The sequence below is a fragment of the Anas platyrhynchos genome, chromosome 1 (assembly GCF_047663525.1).
Source record: "Anas platyrhynchos isolate ZD024472 breed Pekin duck chromosome 1, IASCAAS_PekinDuck_T2T, whole genome shotgun sequence".
In the NCBI taxonomy this organism is placed as follows: Eukaryota; Metazoa; Chordata; class Aves; order Anseriformes; family Anatidae; genus Anas; species Anas platyrhynchos.
Genome location: NC_092587.1, coordinates 32,184,189 through 32,207,837, shown reverse-complemented (window position 1 = coordinate 32,207,837; position 23,649 = coordinate 32,184,189). Strand labels below are relative to the sequence as shown.

Here is a 23,649-nt window from a genome sequence, read left to right as displayed (position 1 = left end):
GGGTTATGGAATGAAAATGGAACGTTTAAAATAGTCTTCTGTATCAGAACCAGTCTGACTGTAATTGTTCCTGGGAGGAATGTTTTTTTCCTACTAGGCAGATAAAGCAAATATGATTCAAAGATGTGGCACGTTCTCTCAGTGAAGAAAAATGTGTGTGAACAAAACAGTACTGTTATTTTGTGTGCACAGGGGAATGCATCATCTCTTTTTATAAAAGGTTATATTTGTTCAGTAAAACTTTCTTGGAGCTCATGCTTTGTAACTAACACCAACATCATCTATAAAAGTGTATGAGACTATTCAGAATGATGGAGCCAGCAGTGTGAAATTCATTTTTAATTTTATTTAATCCTGTCCTTTCTGTTTTGTCACGATTGGCATCAGTGGTATGTTTTGGTACAGAAACAGCTTCCTCATAATCTAGCGTAACTGGTTTGCCCAAGCATGCACAGCACACAGGGACATAGATTTGAAATCATATATGTGTTATTTTTGTGCATACTGTGCTACCTGTACTTGGCATTGCTCTTACATACACCGGTAAGCATTATTTTTACTTCATTAAGCCCTGTTCTTGAGTGATCAAGGTATAGGCTGCTTGCAGCAAGTCTTTCCTGAAACAGCCAGTGTGTTTCTGGTCACTCCCTCATGTTTTCCACACTCAGTTGAGTAAAACAATTGTTTCACGACCTGTTGAACGGGAATGTTCAGATTATTATAGGACTGAGTTTAATCAAATCACCATGATATTTTTTCAATTTTTTTACCCCTAATTTGCCATTCTCATAGAACTCTACAAATGGTGAACCATCCTAAAGAAGTTCACTGGGGCATTTGGTACCTATAAATACAGTAAAGGTCTTTCTCAATGTTCCGCATGCTGCATTCCTCTTATTTGCTGAAGTGGGCTGTCATGAAATTCAGTGTAGTCCAGAAGCTCTGGACAATCCAACTGGTAAAACTTGCTAGAAATCCATTACAGATCTCCCATTCCAAGTTGAGTTTGGCTCCTCATTTGTAATTAACAATTTCTACTGGAATCAGCCTCATGAATGACAAGATGAATGATTTCTCTTTCACCTTTTCCCTGACCATACAGGGAAAAGCTAATGCAAAAGGAAGTGAAGTAGTGGGTGAAACAGTTTTGTAAAATTTCAAACCTTAAGGCTCTCTAAGCCTGATGAAGCTTAAGTTGTGCAGTGACTTTGTGTATGTCTGAGCAATGCCACTCACTGTGATGCAGAAACTAGAGTTTTCCTGGAGTTAAATTAGAGTAGATTTTGGATACTGAGTGGCAACTATGAGGATGCAATGACTGCTGAGTGGTGGAATTTCCACTAATGGCAACCTAACATAATTAAGTCTATATGTCAAAACAAATGTATTTCCTTCTGGTTCCACAATTATGGCAAGCACCTCCAGTGGAGATGTTAGCCACTTAGTGAATTAGGTAGAGTCATGAGACTTGAATGGCATATCCACCAAATGACTAGAGAGTGGAAGGTCAATTGTTTTAAAAAAGTTAGTGAAAACCAGGAGACTTTTAAGTCATTTGGCTTGATCAGTAAATGGCATTCTGTACTTGTTTGAGTCTATATGAGTGACACTGAGAGCATTTACATTACAGCACTGTATTAAAGCAAATTGCAAGTGTATGTATTTGCACATGAGATCGCTATAGTTTTTCCACCTGTCAGCATATTCTTTTCTCTTTAATGGTTTTGCCACCTATCAAAGCTCCTGATTTATGAGGCTTTCATATGCACCCATTATCCCAAATATAAATCTGAGGTAAAGTGAACAAAAGTGGTGAAGGTATGCTGCTGTGGCTTTGACATGAAGTCTGTAAAAGTCTTAAATTACCAGTTTGCTTAAAATTGTCTTTCCTGAAGACACTGACTGTGTTATGAGAACCAGCAAAAGCTCTTATAGCAAAAACACTGAGTGCATTTACAGGGCACTGCATGTTAATAAATCAGTGCAAAATAATAATTGGGAGGAATTGATGGTGTTAATGGTAGTGTTTTGCTGTCAAAAAACTGACAAAAACTTTGGTCTGGGCAGTCATGTTTGGGTATAACTGACTTTTCATAACCAGTGTTTTCTCTTGCAACATATTGTGGTATTTTAAAGCAACTGCTTTAAAGAAAATCTCATTATAATTTACTTTTTTCCTACTTGTTTGTTTGTTTTCATTTATAATTTAAGTGGAGCCATAATATCATCCAACTAAACAAATGACATTTAAGACTTGAGAAAGAAAAGCATTTTCCAAATAGGTTTTGTTTAGAGAACCAATGTTATGGATCTCAACCTGTGTTCCAGGCAACCTGGAAAAAAAAAAAAAAGGGCTGTGCACTCAGCAAAAAGGGCTGAGATTTTCCTAGGTTTTCCATATTTGTTTTTTGTTCTAATAATCAGGTTACTGTAGAAGCTGCACTAAATAGCTGATGTATTCCATAGTTTATACAAACACCTGATGTTTACATCTGGCCAAAAATAAAAGTGGTAAAGGAATGTTATATCGAAACAAATTCAAACACTAATATGTAAAATATCTTCATTTTCATGCCATCAGGTAGTCTCTGTTTATGTAATTCATGCAGAAGGTGAGTATTGTAGGATATAACTTCTGCATTGCTCCTTTCTTTTTTCCTTGAGATAGCTGAAAGCTTCAGCTTTGATAGCATCAACTATCAACTGCTGTGGAAGGGTATTATAACGATGTGTGTTGCCAGCTACTTGTGAGAACCATAAAGTAGATGCCTCACAGACATCTCTTGTTTGCAAAGGCAATCCTGAGAATCTTAGGGGCTCCTTGGCACTGCAAGCATACTACAAAAACTACCAAAAGCCCATGCTCCAGGACTGAAGTTGGTGTGGTTGAACAGTATGCAATTCTGTTCAAATGTACATGTAACAGTGCTCATGTACAGAGGGTCTGATACACTTCGGCTTTTGCCAATGTGCAACTAAATTTAGTCATTCAGACATCTTTTGTCTTCCACGGAATTTGAAGTTTTTTGCAAGTACCTGTTTGCCTTGTTGGAAATTCTGGGTTTAACTTCTTGACTGAAAAAGATGAAACTGAAGAGGCAGATTTTTAATCCAGTTCAGGAATAACAAGAATAGGGCAAACAAATGACATCTGGCTCTGTGTGTTACTAAATGTTAAATTTTTGAAATATATTTCAGGTCACACTGTTCCTTGTAATGCCATGTAATCAAATCCAGTTGTGGAACTGTAGCTGTGTATGAAATAGCTGACTTTCTTCAAGCTGGGCTAAAAGATATGCTAGCACATCCTTGGGAACATTACTAAGTAGGAAGAAAATGTTCTGCAGCTTGGCATTAATATGTCATTGTTTGCACAGGATAGCTGAAGCACAGAAAGGAGATGTTGAAAAATTATAGATGAACCTTGATTAGGCAGTTTATAATGTGAATGGTGCCCATGCAGTTTGCTAGCAGACTAACATAGTGCCTTATTGTTTCATTCTGATACACACATGCACATATGTAATTTGCCAGTCATTGATCAAAATAGAAGAGAGACATAAAATCAGTGGCATTTAATGATTTTTCTCCTGCATGAGACATTTGAAAAGAAATCTGCAGTATCTACCTCTGACAGAACTCTCTGCACAAAAGACTGATTTAGACAGCAAATAGTTATTTCCAAAGCAGCTCTAGTCTCTTTCTTCATGGCATGTTTATTGCAAGTTTTACAATAGATCTGAATTACATTTTGATTTTCACAACAAAGGATGTAATGAAGACATCAATTTCAGATTTTGTTATTTGTATTCATCTTGGAAGCAAATTTTGCAGGGTTAGATTGTGTTAGTCACAACCATATTTACACAGAAATCTGTTGTTCATGACTGATTTTATGGTCAGAAATCAATCATAGCTATGAGAAGGGGAGATGAGTCCTAAGCTGCACCCATGTGCCAAATGGGTGCACAAACTGCAAATTAAAGGCATAAAAAATATGCCCCGAGCTACCATGCTTTCTTTACTTTCATATTGCCTCATTCCCCATCCACTTTGCTTCACAGGACCTGAAGTGTTATGGTGTTGCACTGGGGAAAGGCAGGCAGAAAATGGCATGACTCTCTGCTGGGATAGTTTTGTATGTGTAGCAGTATGTGGCACCATCACTGTTGTAGATGATTAAATCTAAATACCATCATATTTTTCTGGAATAGTAATACTTACATCCTTACTCTGTCTGGGATTATGAAAAGGCACAGGCTGTTTTCTTGGCTGCAGAAAATAAAATTTTCCTTCTAGAAATAAGGATGCAGCCATTGCCATCGGTTCAGATTGCAGTGTAATCTGCACCTGGTAGTAGAGCTCTGAGCAGCATAATATTTAACCTTTCCTGCATTTTTTAAAATATATTATTATTAACAGAATAATAGAATAGAATAGGGAGTAGTTAGGAAATCAGAGATGAAAACTCTTTTTTCCACACTTTGTTTCTGACAGTGAGGAGTTCACATGCTGTCCACAGGGGATGATTAATCATATTTTGTCCCAAAAGAAGTCTTTAGTTTCTTAAAGAAACTAAAGTGTCTTGGGACCACTCCCCCTAAATAACACATCAAAATGGAGCAGAAGAAAGAACACTCTGTGGGATTTAGTGCAGCATCCTCCTTAGATAATACTGAGGCAGAGAAAGATGCATCCCATGGCCCAGAGAAGGAATTTTCCAAGCTCAAGACAATTTTTAAAGCCTCATTTCTGTGCAGTTTCATGGGCCACCTACTCTCTTTTTTTCTCCCTCTTTTTCATGCTGGCTGGAAAGGGGGGAAGTGATTCCAGTGGAAGGGGTGCAGCTGGGGGCTGCTCTCCAAGAGAAACCCCTCGAGGGCTGTCCTGTGCCTTGAGCTTAGAGCTACTAGTGAGGGAGGCATTAGGACTCCCTGTGGATTTCAGACCAGAGACATGAAGATCGTAAAACTGTATCTTCAATAAATATCTCTGTTTGTGTGGTCTGGGTAAGGTGATAAATGACAGAGGGTCTACTAGAAGCAATGGACATGTATTGGACTTACTGGACTTTAACTAGGCTGTATCCAGCTGAACCTTGCTAGCTGAGCCTCCCCCCCCCCCCCCCCCCCCCCCTTCCCCTCAGCATACTTAAGTTATTTATGTCTCTCAGAGCTTTTTCTAACATTTTTTTTTTTTCCACAAAGTGCTGTCAATGCATCCAGCAGCATTTTTTTTTTTTTTTCAGTAGCCTCTCTCTGTAAAATGAAATTTAATAATTGCATAAATTGCCAGGAAGCATGGTGGTAGCAAGTTGAGTGACACCTGAAATGTTAATTCTTTGGAATACTGGCAGCACAAATCTGTTACAAATTGGAAGAAATTCCAAGAACAGCATTAAAATAATTAAGGGTCTGAGGAGATTGACTTGACATATGGGAAAAGTTTAAGGAGAAATCTACACATTTAGCTGCATAATGATGTGCAAAAAGTAGGAATTCTGGTAACGATAATACTAACAAATGATTACTTGAGGGGTGTCCATAATGAAGGGGAAAGTGGGAGGGAAGGGCCTGTACCACTGTGCATCATTTTATCACATTAGTTGTTATATCTCACCCACGTACTCTGCTCTTTAATGATACTGTGAGATGTCTTTGAAGCAAAGGCACCAGGTCATAATATATAGACAAGGGACTGTCACGTTTAGGCTGCTCAGTGCTCATGCATCTAATACTATCTCACCTATTTCATGCTACTTTTCCCCATGCAGCCATTACTGTTTTGTCACTCTAGCTTTCTGACTGGCCACACCGTTGTGATTTATTTTACATTTGCTTTGCTTGCAGTAATAAAACCTGTTCCCCTCCTAAGCCCTCCTGTTTGGATCCATTCTTGTAGATAGCTGTGTCTTATAAAAAACAGTGTATTTGCCTGGCTTACAGTCAATGCCAGTGGATAGTCTTTTGAAGTTGTAGGGAAGTTAATATTTTATGTCACTAGGAATGTTTTTGATGCACGGTTGTGTTTCATTAGTAAGGTTGGTAAGGAGACATAGTTCTTACTGCTCCCAGAGACTGACACTGCCTGCTTTGGAGAGGGAGAGATTTTCTGCAGGTTACACAGCAGCTCTGGTGATGTCCCCACTTAGGAAAGATACCTGTTGGTTTAGTATTTTGCTAAGCAGTGATACATGGTGGGGTTTTTGAACGTGTGTATGTGTGTCTCAAAGAGTTTTTTCAAGAAACATCTCAGGAATTCTCCTGTCTCCATGCTCTGGGTCAGGAGATGCCAAGCTAATGATGATCTCCAGCAGGTGGGAGATGTTTTCTTTCAGAACTGCCAAACTTCTTCCACAGCTTTTGAACACAAATATTAAAGATAGTTATAGTCCTCAGAAGAAATGGGGGTTACCTTTAGAGGCTTCTCTTCTACCCTTCTTTTTTGAAGTCTCTGTATTAGTTTTGTACTTCTCATACAAAATGTGCTTTATATGTGCAAATGCCCAGTTTTCAATATCCTTTTAGGCAAGAAATAAACAAGACTTTTTTTTTTTTTTTTTTTTTTTTTTTTTTGTATAGTGTACAAAGGTTGTGTCTTGCTTTCTTTTTTGCATTAATGTTATGTTACAATGTAAGTCTTCTGAAAACACTTATGAGAAAATGGAGATAGGGTCTTTACAATGCTAATGGTATCCATCTTTATCACTTGAGTGCAGATGCTCCCTCTGTTAAAACCAACAGGGGCCTGTGATTTGGTTGAAATAACTCAGGTCAAACATTATCATTCAGATTCCTAAATTGGTAGAGGTTTGGCTGTCTGCTCAATTTCTGCTTCTTGCAAAATACAGCTTTTTCTGAGGGGCAAATACAGTCACGTGCTATTTTTATTTATTTATTTTTTTACCTTGGTACTCTGACACACTTCAGATAAATGATTCCTCTTGGAATCTAGAAACTGAAGCTCATAAACTTGCATCGGCCTCCATCGATTGCTTGGGACATCAACAGTGAGAGAAATCACACCTTTTCCTGTATTATACAGCAGAAGCAATGCAGGGATACTTGAGAAAATGTTTTGTTGGACTGCCAAAACTTTTCTTCCAGATATTCATGGAAATGTCCACAAAGGATTCTGTTGTGTGGCTAGATATGGATTTGTAACAGTATGTGTTGGTAGGAGATAAACTCCAATGAGTTGTGAAGCGTGGGTATTTTACAATATCATGTATTTTTAGTTATTTTTGTTCTAGCTGTACATTTCCATAACCACAAATCAGTTCTGGGAGACTGAAAGGAATGCCTCTCCTTAGTTACAATGAAAAATAAAATCTAGTTTACATATGAGGAATGTGGGCTATGTTTTAGCACCTGCAACCCCTTCTTCTAAGATTGGTATAATTGCCAGGGATGAATGCAACTATAAGACTGATGTAATCCAGACTTGAATTAAGTCATCCAGCTTCTGTGTTTAAAGCTGCACACTCATCTCTTGTTAATTAACAGTATAAAATTGACCTACTTTTTCAGACACACGAGAGCATCCACAAGTCATCGCAGAGATAATGAGAGCTGATAGTGCTTAGTACATTGGTAAATGAGGCCACATTTTAATAAGTGACTAAATACGCCTACAAGATGCAACTTTATTCAGCACTGCTGTATACACTTTACCTCTCACTGCTGCGAAGAAGCTTCAGAAAAAATCTGTGACCTCAGATTAGTAATATAGCATACCAACGTTTTTATTTGAAAATATAGTAATATAAGGCATTGTGAAATTAAAAGGTAATTTCTTCCTGTTTTTTTCCCTTGACTCATTTTGATACGAATGGCAATATTTCAAGTTTTCCTCAAGTTCTCCAGCACTACAGCTGGGCTCGTTGACTCTACTTAAGTCAAGGCTAAGAATAATTATACAGTACGATCCAAGGGATAGAGCAATAATACTGACAGGGGCTTGTTATAACATCAATGTAGTGACATTCAGTGGCTTGAGTAAGGAAATATTTTAGTCAGCAAACCACCAGAGAAAATGTGATTAGGAGCTCTGGATTTATAATGATGTAGGCAAGATGAACCATCTGTCTCTTCTATCTCCAATTTCGGTGATTTTCCCACCACACACACACCTATCTCCCAATTATATGAATAAAAGAAGCATGAACACACATGCATTATCAAACAGTGTAATCCAAAACCCACTGCGGAGATGGTGTCTAGCTATACTGTCATGGTTGCTGTTAGTAATAAATGCCCTGGCAGCTAGCTTGTAAGCACAAGGCAGTTCCAACTCAAAACCCATTTGATTCTGATTTCCTTTACTTGGCACAGTTTACATTCTGCTTTATAGCATGTCAGCCTACAATCCTCAGCCTCTCAATCCTCTTTCAGGATAAATTCTCTCCTGTGTTGTACAATATCCGCTTTCTAGCTGTAAGATAACTCACAAAGCTAATAGAGGAATGATCATTCAGACAGAGCTTGTTGCTATGCTACTGCATTACTTAGATAACAACACAAGTAATTTTTATATATCTGCTGTATCATATACAAAGGAACTCACTTATGCTTTATTTGGACTGGATCAAGTTATCATTGACAACTTAGTTTAGAGGCTGTTTTAATCTGGAACCAGACTTTTATTTATTTATTTATTTATTTAAATAAGATTTTTTTTTTTTTTAAAGAGAAGAGTCCCATTTCCTCCTTGGTTACCAATCCAGTTCATAACAACTGTTAATCTGGCTGTGCAATTACAGCAGGATTGATTTCTTTGCTGATCAAAACCCAACACATTTTAAAGGGTCTTTGGTAGAATACAGTGTGGGTTGTTAAAAGCAAATGTATTCACTTGACAAATACATGAATGTGTGATTTTCAGTATTGGATGATTAATTCTTTTACAGAAATTATCCATCTTTCTATGGATGATCACAGACTGTGAAAGATAAGGGAACATGGTAGGTAACCTTGAGGATAGTTTCTTTGAAGTTGCAAAGATCTTTTTGTCTCAGGGGATGGGAACCTGCTGCTGTCTCATGGAGTGAGCCATAAGTCAAGGAAGTTAGATAGCTCATATCTATCATGTCTGAGCCAGCTGGTGATCATCTCATGCTGGGAGAGCTTAGCCTGCTCTCAGAGGAACTCTAGCCAAGGTCAGTGAGAGATGGGAGCTCTTGTATGAAGCAAGACAGCTTTTAAAAAGGAACACTGGAATTATTTAAGGTTATGTGGTCATGCTATATTGATGTCAGCATTTTTCTATAAATTCACAATAAAAATCAAAGACACTATGGCCATGATACAAATTACACCACGTTTTGAGGGTATTAGACACATCTGGCAGTACATGACTACCGCTGGACCTGTTGGTCTGTTGGCTTTCCATTGTTGAAAAGTATTTCTGACCTTAAGGTAACACAGTTGTTAGAAAAGGCAAGGGGGTAATTGTCTGTCAAGACTTATAAAAGGAGACATAACATTTTTTATTTTTTAATATTGTATCTGAAAGTTTTTTTTCTTTTAATAGAATATGGAAACTTCCTATGTGGAGAGGAAGGAATCCCTGAATTATTTCTGTTCAGATAACCTGTGAGCATGAAAACTTAATTCTTTATAATTTAATTTTCACTGCATGCTAAATGGCATGTCCAGTAGTCAGCAACTCCAACTTATGTGTCCTATATTATTTCATGAAATCTTTCAAAGATCAGTCTGCTTTATGCTAAATGGCAAACCATTTCCTTAACTCGTGTTTTATACTATCAGTCAACACTGGAAGTCACTGTGACTTAGTATTTGTCATCATCTGTTACAAAACCTGCTTAAGTTTGTCACTGGGATAATTTTTTATCAATGATACTCACTTTTATCAGTCTCTTAGACTGATGATTTTTGACTTACAAGAACAGATCTACTTTGCTGCATCAAACTTCTTCAAATTAGAAGTTCACTGCTACAGCCAAAAGAATTTAGAAATAGCCTTTCTGGTTCTTTCAGCTATGTGCTTGAGTAGAAGCCTATGTGGTACAAACTTCTCAACCACAGCACGAGCTGTGTACTTGCTAGTCCTTCTTTGCAATCAGAATTATGCTGAAATCAACCCTGAAATGTCTTGGTGCACAAAGTAAACACGTTGGGTTTATTCACTTCACTGACTCATCTGGTGTCAGTGTTCTTCTGTGTAATCCCAAAGAAAGGCTTATATTTTTAGTTCTGCATATTACTTTTGTTGCACGTAGAAATTTGCAGCCAGACGATAGCTGTTCCTGCACAAAAGCGTACCATGAAAGCTAAATTGGTGTTTTTTCTGCTCTTCTTTTTCTGTCTAAGCTTGTTTCAGTTCCAGAATTTGCTCTGTGTTTGCCAGTCCACCCAAATGAGCAGAGAGGTAATGGCAGGATGCAGTCAGAAAGAGTAGGCCAACAAGAAGGAACAAATGCTACTTACAAAGAAAATACATTGGGACCCATCCTCAGGGTTTTGCTCTGGCACTGCCCTGAAGAAGACTGGCCAAATCATTACAATTAATTTGAAAAGCCATGTTAATACAAAAGGGAGCATCGCTGTTTATGCTGTGTTCCTGTACAACATAATACTAAGGTTCTTGGGTGAAATTTTACTTTTTCTTTGTAGATCCATATTGTGAGGCACTGTTTTTAAAATAATGCATCTCTAAAAGGTTCTTGATATTATTTCAGAGGGCATTCTCAATATACAGAATTATTCTTATCATGTCTTTATTTATTTATTTATTATTATTATTATACTAGTGGTTTTGAGGCATCTTTACGTATGAACTGGAAAACTAGAAAACTTAAACCAGAAATTATTTCAGAAATGTTAACCAGTTTTCCTGAAGTCAGTGCCCTATACGATTTATACAGATGGATGTGCAAAAATTGTTGCCATCCCCCATTAAATCGGTAAAAAAAAAATATTGAAAATCTTGATGTTTCTCTTGAGAACTGAGAGCTCTGTCAACAAGCTTAGGAATCAAATAGGAATCTGTCCAACCTGGAGATTTTGTAGGAGTTTTTGTAGGAGTAGATTTTTTTTTTTTTTTCTGACAAGCTTCCAAACCATCTCAAAAAGCCTGCTTCTGTTTCCTACTGTCCTTATATGCCATTATTTTTACACATCATCATAATATGATTAGGAAAACAAACAAAAAAAGGGAATTGTGTCTATTTTATATTTTAAAAGTGTATGGTATTCCAGGGAAACACTTGCAGTCAGCTAGTTTGGTAAGCCTGTAACTCACAGTGCTTTAAGTAAAAAGTCGCCAACGTCTTCTGTAGGTATTCCTTAAAATCATTATGGGAAGGTGGGAAGGCAATGAGAATTAAGTATTTTATTTTATTTTATTTTATTTTATTTTATTTTATTTTATTTTATTTTATTATTGTTATTATTACTTTTAATTTAAACTCATGCTTTGCTTTGGGAATGAGAGTTTTGTGAAAATCTCAATGTACTTATTGGCATTTTATTCCTTTGTTTTGTTTACTTGTTTCAGCATGTTTCCCTTCCAAAATATTAATAAAAGAAATGACTATTTGATTTAAATGGGAAACAATATTTCATTATGCATGCTTATTTTCAAATGTAAAATGATGTTATAAAGTGGTGGACTGCCTAACCATGCAATAAATGATGAATTTATACTATCCCAAATATCTGTCTTGGCAGATATTGGAACTAATTTGTAAATACCTGCTAAGTTAATGTCCAAGTCACATGGAAATGGAGATTTGGACTGGACTGACAAAGATAAGCAGCTCTGAGTCACATAGACCAATCATCAGGGAAAATATATTGTCAGCAATGGTAATTACAGCAAGTAATTGTGTCATTTACCCTGTTACAGACCACTAAATATGATGACTTTGGAACATATCAGCTGTCACACAGTGTTAACTTTGATGTTCGGGGTTTGGAAAACTATCGAATCTTTCAGTGTTAGTGCATTTAAAAAAAATAATAAAAAAGTGAACGCTTCACACTTTCCAGAGTGGGGATAAAATGGTCAGTTCTTTTCAGAAGAGGACTGATTTCTGAAATGGTAGGATGTCCATCAAGAATAATACCTTTTAAATATTTTTTGGTGTTTTGCATAAGTTTGGGGTGTAGAACAGTTGAGTACTTTGTTCCTAGTTCTTTGAAGGTGGAAATGTAAAATTCAACTTAACGTCTGTATACATTATTTTAATGTTTGGGAAGTAAGTAGAGAATGTGGTTGATTTTTGTCTGCACATTCCAGTCTGCTATGAGTAGCCAAGGTGTACTATTAGCTTAGTGCACCTTTCAGGGAGTAGGTTTCACAGTGGTTTGAAGTTGTTCACAGAATCTCAACTTTAATTCTAACTTGTTCAAATGGGAAATATGTAAAGGAGGTAGGATGACTATAGTATTAGGAAAATTAAATATCATGTCAAGGTTTGCTTTTTTCCTTAACTCTGTGGTTTGATTTTTAATTCATATTTTGGATACTTTAGACCGAAACAGCAATGAAGATATATTGTCATCTTGTTTCTGCTTATTAAAGCAATTAATGGTGTTCTTAAATATGATAGCAGATTTGATGGCAGAATTTTTCAGATACATAAATTTTGTTAACATGTGCCTATGCAAATATTTATAAATATATAAAAAAAAATACAGAAATAATGATCTGTAAGGCTGGTTGGCACTAGCAACCAATTTGTTTCCAGGGAAAGCAACTTAGGTGCAGTGGTTGTGATGATGCATTTGTTACGCTGTTTTGGTGTATCTCTGTAAACTACCAAGAAGGATCTGCCTTAGGGAAAATCAGGAGCATCACTAGAGACAGTGTCAAGGCTGACCTGAGAGCAAAGCATCAGTATCGTTCTACTATACCACTGTTATAGCACATTTTTGTCCCTGTTTTCAAGTAGAGAACCCTTTCCTCAATTAGGTGAACAACACTGAAGGAAGGTTTACTCTCCCCATTGAGAGCCACAAACACTACAGTTACCTTATCAAAAATAGCACTGTCCTGCTTGACATCCACTGAGTCATCCGAGTGCTTGTGCCACAGTACCTCCAGGGAAATAAGGTGAAGTACCTCATGCATTAAGAAATCTCTCTGCTGTATAAGAAGACAGGAAAAAAAACAAAAACAAAAACAAAAACAAAAAACACATTTTGTTTCCCTTATATTTATGGTTAGATAAGTTGCTCCAGATTCCTAAGGAAAAAATAAATAAATCAGGAGCAATGCAACAGCAGCAATTCATCCACTACTGTACTGTGTTCCATTTTCTTCACCTCACAAGCACTGTCCACAATAATAGCTACATTGTAACTGTAAATTCCCTATGATCCCCCTGCAAAATCTGTTGACAAATTCTGGTCATGGTGATGTCCCAAAAAGAGTAGATGTCTCCAGAGAGTTCGTACTAAAGTTTTAGTTTATCAGACCAACTTTGGACAGTGCTTGATTGGTTTTAGACACCTTTCTTCTGTCCTGTGGTATATCCATCCTTCCGTCATCTCCATGCTGAAAAAAAAAAGTTTTGTTCAGAGGTGTTTTTGTGGAGCCCTCTGATTGTAGAGACGGATTGTTAACCAGAGTAATCTGAGAAGAGGTAGCAAGTTATGAGTTTCAGCAGCAGTCTGAGAGCCAGCCACTTCCTGCTTTCTTTGTGTAGCAGAAATATGTATAGGATGGAGGCCAAGTATCCAATACAAGTATCTGTTGCTTGTGGCAGACTTGTATAACATTCCTTACTTTTAGTAAGGGAACAGTAAATTAAAAGTGTTGTCATTAGAAGTAAAATAAATATTTTTCACTTGTCTGAGTAGGATATTTACAGGTCCAGTCTGGCTGTTCTACTAGCAATAAAATAGGGAGCACTACTGTAGATGCAGAATTCGCTATCATTGTCACTTTTGACAACATAATAGAAGATTTTGAAAGCATCAGTTTATCATAAGTACCTGGGAGATTTAGTGCACAATAGAAGTTGAAATTAAAAACAAAAACAAACAAACAAACAAAAAACTACCTAGGACCAAATAACACATCTAATAAATAAATAAAGAGAGAAAAACTAAACGATGAAATCTCTTTTAAACATAGAAACCTTATTTTTAAATGTCAATGATAAGAGACAATATATTAAGAGATCAGTTTGAATTAAGGCAAAAAAAGAAGTCTCTGACAAGGTCACAGACCTTATGTCTAGACTAAAATCTCTTAAAGTGGGATTTTCAGTTATTCTGCATTTGCATTACAGTCCTACCATTGAAATCAGTGGGAGTTACAGATTTTCCTTTAGGGGAAACAGGCCTATGCTAAGTGCTTTAGAAAATCCTTCCCTTAACATTTTCTGTTCAAGGAAGAATACAGAAAATGGCAGACATGGAGGAAACTGGAAATAAATTAAAGCTTACTTTACTTTAGCTGTCATACCAAATATTCTTCAATATATTTCCTCTGCCTGACTGGTTGAAAAGTGTAAAAAATTATAAGATGTTATGTGAAGTAATACTGATTAATTGTACAATAGAACCCTCCATGAGAATGTGGGTATTTTGCAAAAATATATCTTGTTCCATGAAACTGGAAATCATGATTATAATACACATTCTGAGGTCGAAGAAACAAGTGGGTTTAAAAAGATTTAAACAATTTGTTCAAGAGCTACGGAGAAAGTAATGGTAGTCCTGCCTGAAAATATGTATTTTAGCCATCAGCTTACCTATTGTGGCTGGGACTGAGAATATCTTTGTCTTCCCTGTGTTCAAGGAGATTTTAGCACTGATTTTGTGATGAACAGATATCACAGGAAGGAAGGACTGGTCAATGTTCAAGCTGTGTGTTGGGCTTTTCAAGTTAAATTCTGGAGGAAATGTATACCCCTCTTAAAGCCATAGAAAATACTATTGGACTTACAGAGTTTGGAGTTACAGCATTTATTGCTGTTGGAGTTAAAACATTTTGTCAGTCTAGGAGGAATACACAGAACAGGAATAACCAAAATCTAAAGAAGAGATTTTATTCAAAGATCAATTTGATAATATTCTGTAAAGAAGAAAGTCTTAAAGTCCAAGTGGAAGAATAAAAAAAACCACATATATGCCTCTTGCAGGATTTGGTGTGTGAAATAGTTTTGCTAGATGAGTCTGTTGTGAAATAATATGTAAAATTGAATTTTGTCTTAAAATATGTTTTCAAAAAAAACAACTAATGTTTAATAGGATTAGAATGTCACATATTTTTTGAAGTTATATTTGCATGTAAATATGCAGTATTTCTCTATTTTTTTTTTAAGAATATAATGGTAGCTAAATATATAATAAATTATTCACACAGTCACAGGAGCGTGCAAAACAAATTCAGCAACAGAGTATAGTTTGGCTAATCCTTTCAGTTGTGATAAGCCTCCAGAATCATCAGTATTTGGGACCTTGATGCAGAACTGTTTTTAGGTAAATCGGTGTCCCACAGTTATGGTTATTAAACTGGAATAGGAAAGGTCTGACTTCGCTTAAACTGAAAGAATTCAAGCTGTACGTGTGCAACACCAAAATGCCAGTTCCATCCCTGCCTGTCTCCAGTCTCCTCAGAGGCACAGCATACTCAGAGCTTTCTCCAAAGCACTCCTCACCTCACAGAGAGAAGCAAGGAGTGTGGGTCCATGCTTTTACCCTCTCTTCTAGTGTTTTGCAGCTACTTTTAATCCTTTGCCAATAATGGCCAATAATATAGGTTCCCCTTTACTGTATGTAGTCCCAGAGCTTTCTTATAATGAATAAGAAAAGGAACACTGGATTTTGACAGTATCCTCAGTTTGACTTTCTTCCTAAGCTGTTGTTATAGTTTTCTTGCTTTACCTTTTCATCATCTTAACACCAAATATAGAATAAGTGAATAAGCTAATATATAAAAGAGAGAAGTAGACATCTGGATGAGATGATGGCAGCTGTTCTCCCTGAAGAACAACAATGGACTAAGTAATTACAGACAGAAACAGCATTTCAGAAAGCAGGATTGTCTCTAAACAGACCTTGAAAATAGAACATGCACATCCCAGATCTATTTTTATTATAAACATAATTGAGGGGGAAAAAAATAGGAAAGTTCTTGACATAGGTTTATAAAAAGAGCTGTTTTCGTTCTGAAGAGAGAATTAGAAAATGAGGACCAAGAACAGGATGGAAATATGGGAGTGGATGAAGGTGAAAATCAATCAATTAACAAGATTAGCAATGAATAGACTATTGTAGGGCGACCTGGATTTTCATATCCCCAGCTTCAGCTTTGAACACAGGACAGCTGCTGGTGGTCATTAATTAATGATTAATGACTTCAATGTTAAATAAGGGTATAGACTGTGATGGCAACCATGAGTGATTAAAGCATGGATTCCACTTTGCATTTGAATTAAGGAGTACGTGTAGAAAAATGAACTGGGGAATATTTGAATTGGGTAGTATCAATACAAAAATGTAACTTAAATATAGAGAAATGGTAGCACAGTCATCAATAATTTTACAGCATTTGCTCCTTGAAAATAGTGTGCATATACGGAGACAAGTAACCCTGCTAATTAGAGTTTAAACTATCTAACACGAACTCTTTAAAGAAATTAACCATCTGTCATTTCTCTAATGATCTTAATGGAATAAGTCTTCCAAACTGCCTATATAATTAATACTAATTTTTGTCTTGTACATGAACTATATGAGGAAAAGAAGCTTGTAATTAAGATAAACTGTAAGGGGGCATTTAAATGTGTTAAGTATTGATAATTCAAGCATCTCTTATCTCTTGTCACTGTCACTGTCACATCAGATTGTTAGCTGGTCATCACACTTCTATCTATAGATTTATATTGAATCAATGGGAGTAAGACAGGTCACAAAAAGTAACTGGAGCTCAAGAATTCAGAAATTTTATGCACTTCTGTGCCTCAAAAGTGATCTCTTACTTTCCAATGTTAGTAATGAATGGTTTGGGAAAACTGACAGCATAATATTCTTTACCCATAAGTAAGTGATGCAGCTCAGTCAAAATTTGTTTTTGCTGTCGGATTGGATTCTATTTGTTCTTTATTTTTTTTTTCTCAGATGTTTGCAGAATTTGGATGCACAAGATAAATATTGCAAAGTTGGTAGGGGCTTGCAGTACACAAGTGGGAAATGCTATATAGATCTTCTGTTTATTTTTAATAATGAAATACACGGTAGGAAGAATAGAGGCTGATGTTGCACAGCACTAGGAAAATGAGAGGAGGAGGAGATAGGTGACACACCTCATAGACAGTGTGTTAACTTTTACTGAGTTCTGCAAAAATCTCTGCATGGGTAATAAAATTAGTAAAATGGACCCCCCCCCCCCCCCCCCCGGTTGCCATTGCTCTGTTGTACATAATAAGGTCTAATGGGTCTGTACTATATCCTGAGAATGCTGTTATTCGCCCTCAATAATCTTATAAAGTTTTTGTACAGCAAACCACATAGTATTGTGAAATAAAACACATCACCTTTACTTTCTGTAAATATATGTATGTACGTGTGTGTGTGTGTGTAACATGTTTAATGCACAATCAAATGCTCATAATTGAATTAATTACATTGTTAAATATTTTTTGCAACTCTTAACTTGTCTGTGTCGTAATGAACATTCTATTTTTTTTTTAATGGAGCTTTCATGTGCACCTAGTGTTGTTATTATTACTGTGGAATATAACAGATGATGGAGCTGAAAAATATTTTGTATCTAGAAAGAGCTCATTTTAGACATAATTTAGTCAATATAAATACTGCATTTAAAACTTAAGTTGATTCTCAGAACAGAAATGTTATGAATTTTAGCACCGTTGAGCATAGATTTCTAGCCAGTACAAAATGGATTTTGGATATATTAGATAATACAGCTTTAGAAATAATCACTGAAACTAGTGCTTTTGGTCTTTATTGAACGTTTATGTAAATTTGGGTGTGTTGATCATTTAAATCTCTCTGGAAAAGTAATTTTTATTTCCTTTCCTCTGTAATACTGTTATACGGTCCTGTCCCTGTCATCATTATGATGTGCACTGAAATAAGTATGGGACATTTGTTAAATGTGTTTCACATAATTTCCAAAGATGCTTGAAATAAATGGCCTCACTGCTTCTTCTTAGAGCATAAGAAATATACCTGGGCAATACTGACATTTCTAAATAATGCAAATAATGATTCTATTTATTTTTGAAATTCAGAAAGTAGAAGAATCCATATTCACAGTTCTCTTCAAATGATTATTTTAGGAATTGTTTATTAGCTTCTTTGTAATGCACAGTTCTATCTTCTACAGTTCATGGATTGGCATTTGAGATTTCTGAACTCAGTTTCCTCAATGTCCTATCTATTTAAGATAACTTCCTGGATGTTTCAGTAAAAAAAAAAAATAAAAAAAAAAAGTGATGGACAACATGAATTAATAAAGAATTATCAACAGAGCACCACCCTTTTTATTACAATCAAGTATTTATACTTTTAATAAAGCTGGAGAGTCATACCTTGTTATTAATAGAGAATTCTGGCTAAAGCTGTTTCTGATGGTCTTGTCAAAACTGCTGTGGATGGTGTGCCATACATTAGAAGAGTGAATGTCTTAAGAAGCTCTATGTGCAGGAATTTTTCCTCTGTATTTTAACCATCAGTCCGTATCAGAGACAATCATGCAGTGCAGCCTGATTGCTCTCTGAGGTGCCACTCAATATACATGTATATTAAGCAAGTATGAAGAAGTATGGAAGGAATATGAAATACTATGTTTAAATGGTTTAAACTGTGTTATTGAACCCAAGCCAACATCTAGGTGGAAGGTAGAACACCCAGATTCTTTTTTCCTGATTTTTTTTTGTTATTCATATAATTTTAAACTGTCTGTTCCTTTAATAGAATCACAAATTTTCCTGTTACTCTGGGGCATTTTCCCCCTAACTAGTGACATGTAATCTTCACTCCAAAAATCATTTATCAGGACCATGCTTTTTTTGTTAGTTGTTAAATGCTAGTATTTTGTTTAAAAGAAAAATAGACCTCAAGATTGAACACATAACCCAAAGTGTATCAAAAGAGACCACACGTCTATTTCTGTGGCTGAGAACTGGATCCTCTTCCCGAAATGTCAGCAGACATCCTACAAAAGCTTTCTTACAGGAGGATATGAAGTACTGGAGTTTCTTACAGCAAAAGTAGGAAACCAAGCATGTTATCTTTGAATCCAAGCTTTCTTATTTAGCTAATAGACCATTAATTTTATTGGTAATGTATGCTTTAAGCAAGTCCATCTTAAAAGACTCAGTAGGTTTTCTTAGCCTGGAGAGTAAATGTTTGGAAGGTGCATTTAAGGATGAGTATTCCTTTTCCTACAAAGGTCATACATCTGTGCAAATGGTCTTTAAACCCCCAGCACTGCAAGATGGAGTTATCCATATCTGTACTGGAACACCGACAGAAAGTTCACTTGGCAAGGCAGACACAGCTTCCCCCTGCCTTTGGGTCTCTTGTGGGCTTTCAGAGCTGCACTTGGGTATGCCCTTACAGCTGCTCCTCTGGGTGTCAGTCTGCCTCCAGCTGCTTTTCTCTAATAAGCTCTTACCCATAGTAAAGAGCTGTTGTGCATGCTGGGGATGCTGCTGCATCCCCAAGGCATGGGGTGGATGGTAGCACTTTCTCATTGAGCATGATATTTAATTTGCCAAACGCAGCGATTTGAGCTGAGTTTACCAGTGTGATGTATTGCTGTATGTACCCTGCCTCCTGAGATATAAAGATAATGGCTTTGCAAGATATTTTGGCCTGCTGAGTGCATAATGTTTCTCAGATTTCCATATTTTCCTGTTGTATGGTATATAAAACCTTTAAAAATGAGAAAATGATATATATTTGTATACATATACATGTTATTAAATAGCACACTATATTTAAATAATATCATAATATTAACACAAACTTAGAAAGCCAGAATATTATTATGGTATAGAAAACACTTTTAACCTCATTTCCATAGTCATGACTTCCCTTTCTTTTATTTTGTGGCCTGATCTAGCATACATACTGCTTCAGCCAGCATGAGAGATTTTAGTGTGGTAGGAGGTTGGAGTCAAATATTGTAACTGGATTTTGAGGTGCCGGATCATTTGGTGAACAATAACAGTTTTAGATATTCATGCTGAGAGCAAAGTAATTAAATCTCATGCTTCAGGGCAGAGGCCTGCAGCCTGTGCTTGGCTGCATCCAGTAAGGGACTTGGCCTAGTAAGTGCCAGGGCCTCCATGCTGAGGGCTGATGAGAGTGTTGGTAACGGTATGAGATGTGCAAGACCCTGTCTAGAAGAGGGAGAAATGGTTGGTTTAATAAAACAAAACAAAGAAAGAAATAAATGGAACAACAATAACAAAACAAACAAAACCCACAAACAACAACTACCACAAAACAACAAAAATACCATAACAAACCTGTGCAGTGTTTAAAATAATATATTTTAATTTTGGTGATTTTTCCCTCTTTTAAACAACAGGTACTCACCATTGCTACAAGACAATTTATATCTAGTTATAAGCTAGGGATGTGCCATTCTGCCAGTTTTATACTCCTGTGGTTTATGGCCAGTATTGAAATAGCAAGTTGAACTCTTCCATAGTGATTTGCAAATGTTAACAAATTAATTTTCTTGACAACCCTGTGGGGTGTGTGCAGACTTCAGCTTTTATTTATAAAGGGGAAGATTCAGAGCAGTGTAACAGCCAAGACTAGGGAAGAAAGAGCATCCAATTCCAGATTTAAGACCTGTGTCAGACATCCAGAACTGCCATAAACTGCACTAAAAATTTTTTTCTAAAACCTGTACAGAATGATGGCTATGGAAACCTCACATGCAGGTTGGCCCATGTGTGCTGACTCAAGTTACGTACCTGGATGTTCCCCAAACAGACAGTTTTCCTGAAAATAAAATTTCAGGGGGTCTGAAGTCATTTATGCTTGGATGAATGCTGTTAATTAAAAAAAAAAAAAAATGCATTTTGAATATACTAGAGCATTTCACGTGACATATGGAAATGACACTTTAGAGCACCTCATTTTGAAATTGCATTTTCCATTTGAAACAAATCACAAACTAAGACATTAAAACATTCACCAGTGGAAACGCTTGCCAAATACTTGTTTGTTTCAGGCTAAATGGTACATTTCAAGTTTACACAAAATCATATTGTCCATATTTTGAATTTATTCCCCAAAGGGATATTTTCCCAGAGTGTCACCAGACTGAGGATTTCTATCTCAGAGCACACCGTGACCAAAGTTCCTTACTCTAAGGAGCAGTCAGACCTTTGTTCCTAGGTTACTTAGCTCATCCAAAATAAAGAGCTTTGAATGCACTGAAGCAAAAGAAAAAAAAGGCTACGTTTTGAAGTCCAGCTTTCTGCTAACCATATTTTTTGCAGCTTGGAGCACGTGACACACACCATTAGTCAGCTTTCTGCAGGAAACCCTATGAATCCTGCATAGGATAAGCCTGTGTGAATAAATTATACATAAGAACTAGCATATGGATTTGCAGTATGTTAGCCATCTCTTTGGCAAATATTTACAAGAATCTTGTAGCCCACATGGAAAATGTATTGATGATTGCTTCCCATTAATGAAAGTGGAGTTATGCTCCAACACAGCCCTTGCACAGTTGCATGTCTTAAAACTGTGTACTCTGCTTATCCCATTGTTACATGTGCACATAGCTGTGTCATCACTAACTACTACTGTGTTAATCTCTTACTAAAAAGCTTTCATTTTTTTTGTGGTGTGAAGCTTCAAAAGTGTCCCATTCTTGTTTCACTTTTCAGAGCATGACGAATGTATAACAAACCAGCACAACTGCGATGAAAATGCTCTCTGTTTCAACACTGTGGGTGGGCACAACTGTGTCTGCAAGCTGGGTTACACAGGAAATGGTACCGTGTGTAAAGGTAAGCTGCTGAAATCCTGGGGGTTCAGCTTTCCTTGAACTGGGTGAGGTGCTTTGTCATGATTAATGCATATCTGTTTGTATACCTTGAAGAAGACAGACAAAATGGTAGGCTGGGCATTGAGACCTACAATGTCCACACTTGATATATTGCTTGGGTGAAGTGAAAATTATTTAGTTTGCTGTGTCTTTTTATTTCAAATGGGAAAAGTGGTAGACATGTTTGCACAAACCCTTTGCCACAGATGAGGTGGTGCCCTGTTTCCTAGCACTCTCACTCCCTGGTAAACATTAGAAGTCATATTACTGCTTTAGGAAAATGGTTTTCCGGAGATGAAATGCTGCTTTTATTTCTGTTGCATCTCACATGAGAGGAGATGATACTTGGACCCAAATCCTTGGAAGTCCTCAGACTCCTAGCACAGGATGCCCAACAAGAAAAGTAGTGCAGTTGTAGAGGAGCTGGCCAGACACAAGAGGTGGTCTAACTGCAGCAACAGCATACCCAGTGCTCCTTGAAATTGCAGTAATCCGTGTGATGTTTTAGGTGTCAGACGCTAAGGGGCCTCAGTTAACATTGATAATGATGCAATTGTGCTGCTGCTTTATCACGACTAAGCAACCATCTGATTGCTAAGCCTACTGATGATCTTAGCACTAGCTTTTCCTTCACCTGAGTCACAGTGTGACTCTTCTAAATATTCTTCACATAAACGCGCAGTTTGTAAAACACCTTCATGCCTGCATCCAGTGAAACATATGGGTAGAGAGAGCAAATGCCCACTTTTATGCTGTGTTCCCTCCTCTGGGGAATTGGAAAAGCAAGTTAGCTGGGGAAAGTTCAAACCCACAGCTGCTGCTCAGCCTGTGCAGCTCACAGTTGAAGGTCTATCAGTTTACAAAAAGGTGACAAAGACCAGATGCATAACCCTATTTTGGCACTGAATGCAGATCTAATATTTCAGGAGCTACCTGGCCCCACTGTAGAAGTGCATCCTTCCCCTCCTTTTTGCTATTAAAAGCAGGGTTCAAGAGAAGGCTCACAGCCTATGTATCCCATCCTCTGTAACCCTAGCTTGGATGCTAGGTTGTGTCCTTCAGAGGGAGCTGGACGTGCTTCTTGTCTCTGGGGGTTTGGCAGCTTTTCATGTGCTGTGCTTGCTGCTCTGGGTTGTTTGCACCAGGAGGCTTAGATGTCCCAATGCTGGGGTCTCACACCACCAGACTGGTGCCTCAGAACTGAGACCTGGAAAGCTCAAATTAATAACACCTACGGCCACTCTCAGATGAGGTTTAAGACCTCATCCCGTGGCTGGTCACATATGCAAGGCAAGCACAGTGTGCTCAGATTTTCACAGTTTGGAGAGCTTAGTGATAATTGTCGTCCACCTCCTCTCACCTCGGTTCTCTGTAGGTTCTTGTGCCCAGAGCATTGCTCATTCTGTATTGCAGATACAATCAGCAATTAAACAGCTGCTGTGGTTTGCATCAGAACTAGTTGCATTTCTCTGTGAGCAGAGGAGTTTCTTTAATGCATGCACATATTTATAACTAAATCTGGAGAAAGCTGAAATGCCTAAATACATGAGCACAGCTTCTCAGATTGCAGTGTGCCAACAAACAAATCCAGGGATTGACTTCAAACTGTAAATGGTAAATGTT

At 37.0% G+C, this 23,649-nt stretch overlaps 1 protein-coding gene across 1 annotated transcript in view; it reads left to right on the top strand.

Moving 5' to 3' along the window:
• The window catches only part of NELL2 (neural EGFL like 2), a 148,833-nt gene that overhangs the window by 84,686 nt on the left and 40,498 nt on the right, over window positions 1-23,649 (top strand). Inside the window, exon 14 of the mRNA XM_038166632.2 lies at window positions 21,866-21,988. Within this exon, the coding sequence (XP_038022560.2) occupies window positions 21,866-21,988 (123 nt within the window). The remainder of the gene's footprint in view (window positions 1-21,865; window positions 21,989-23,649) is intronic.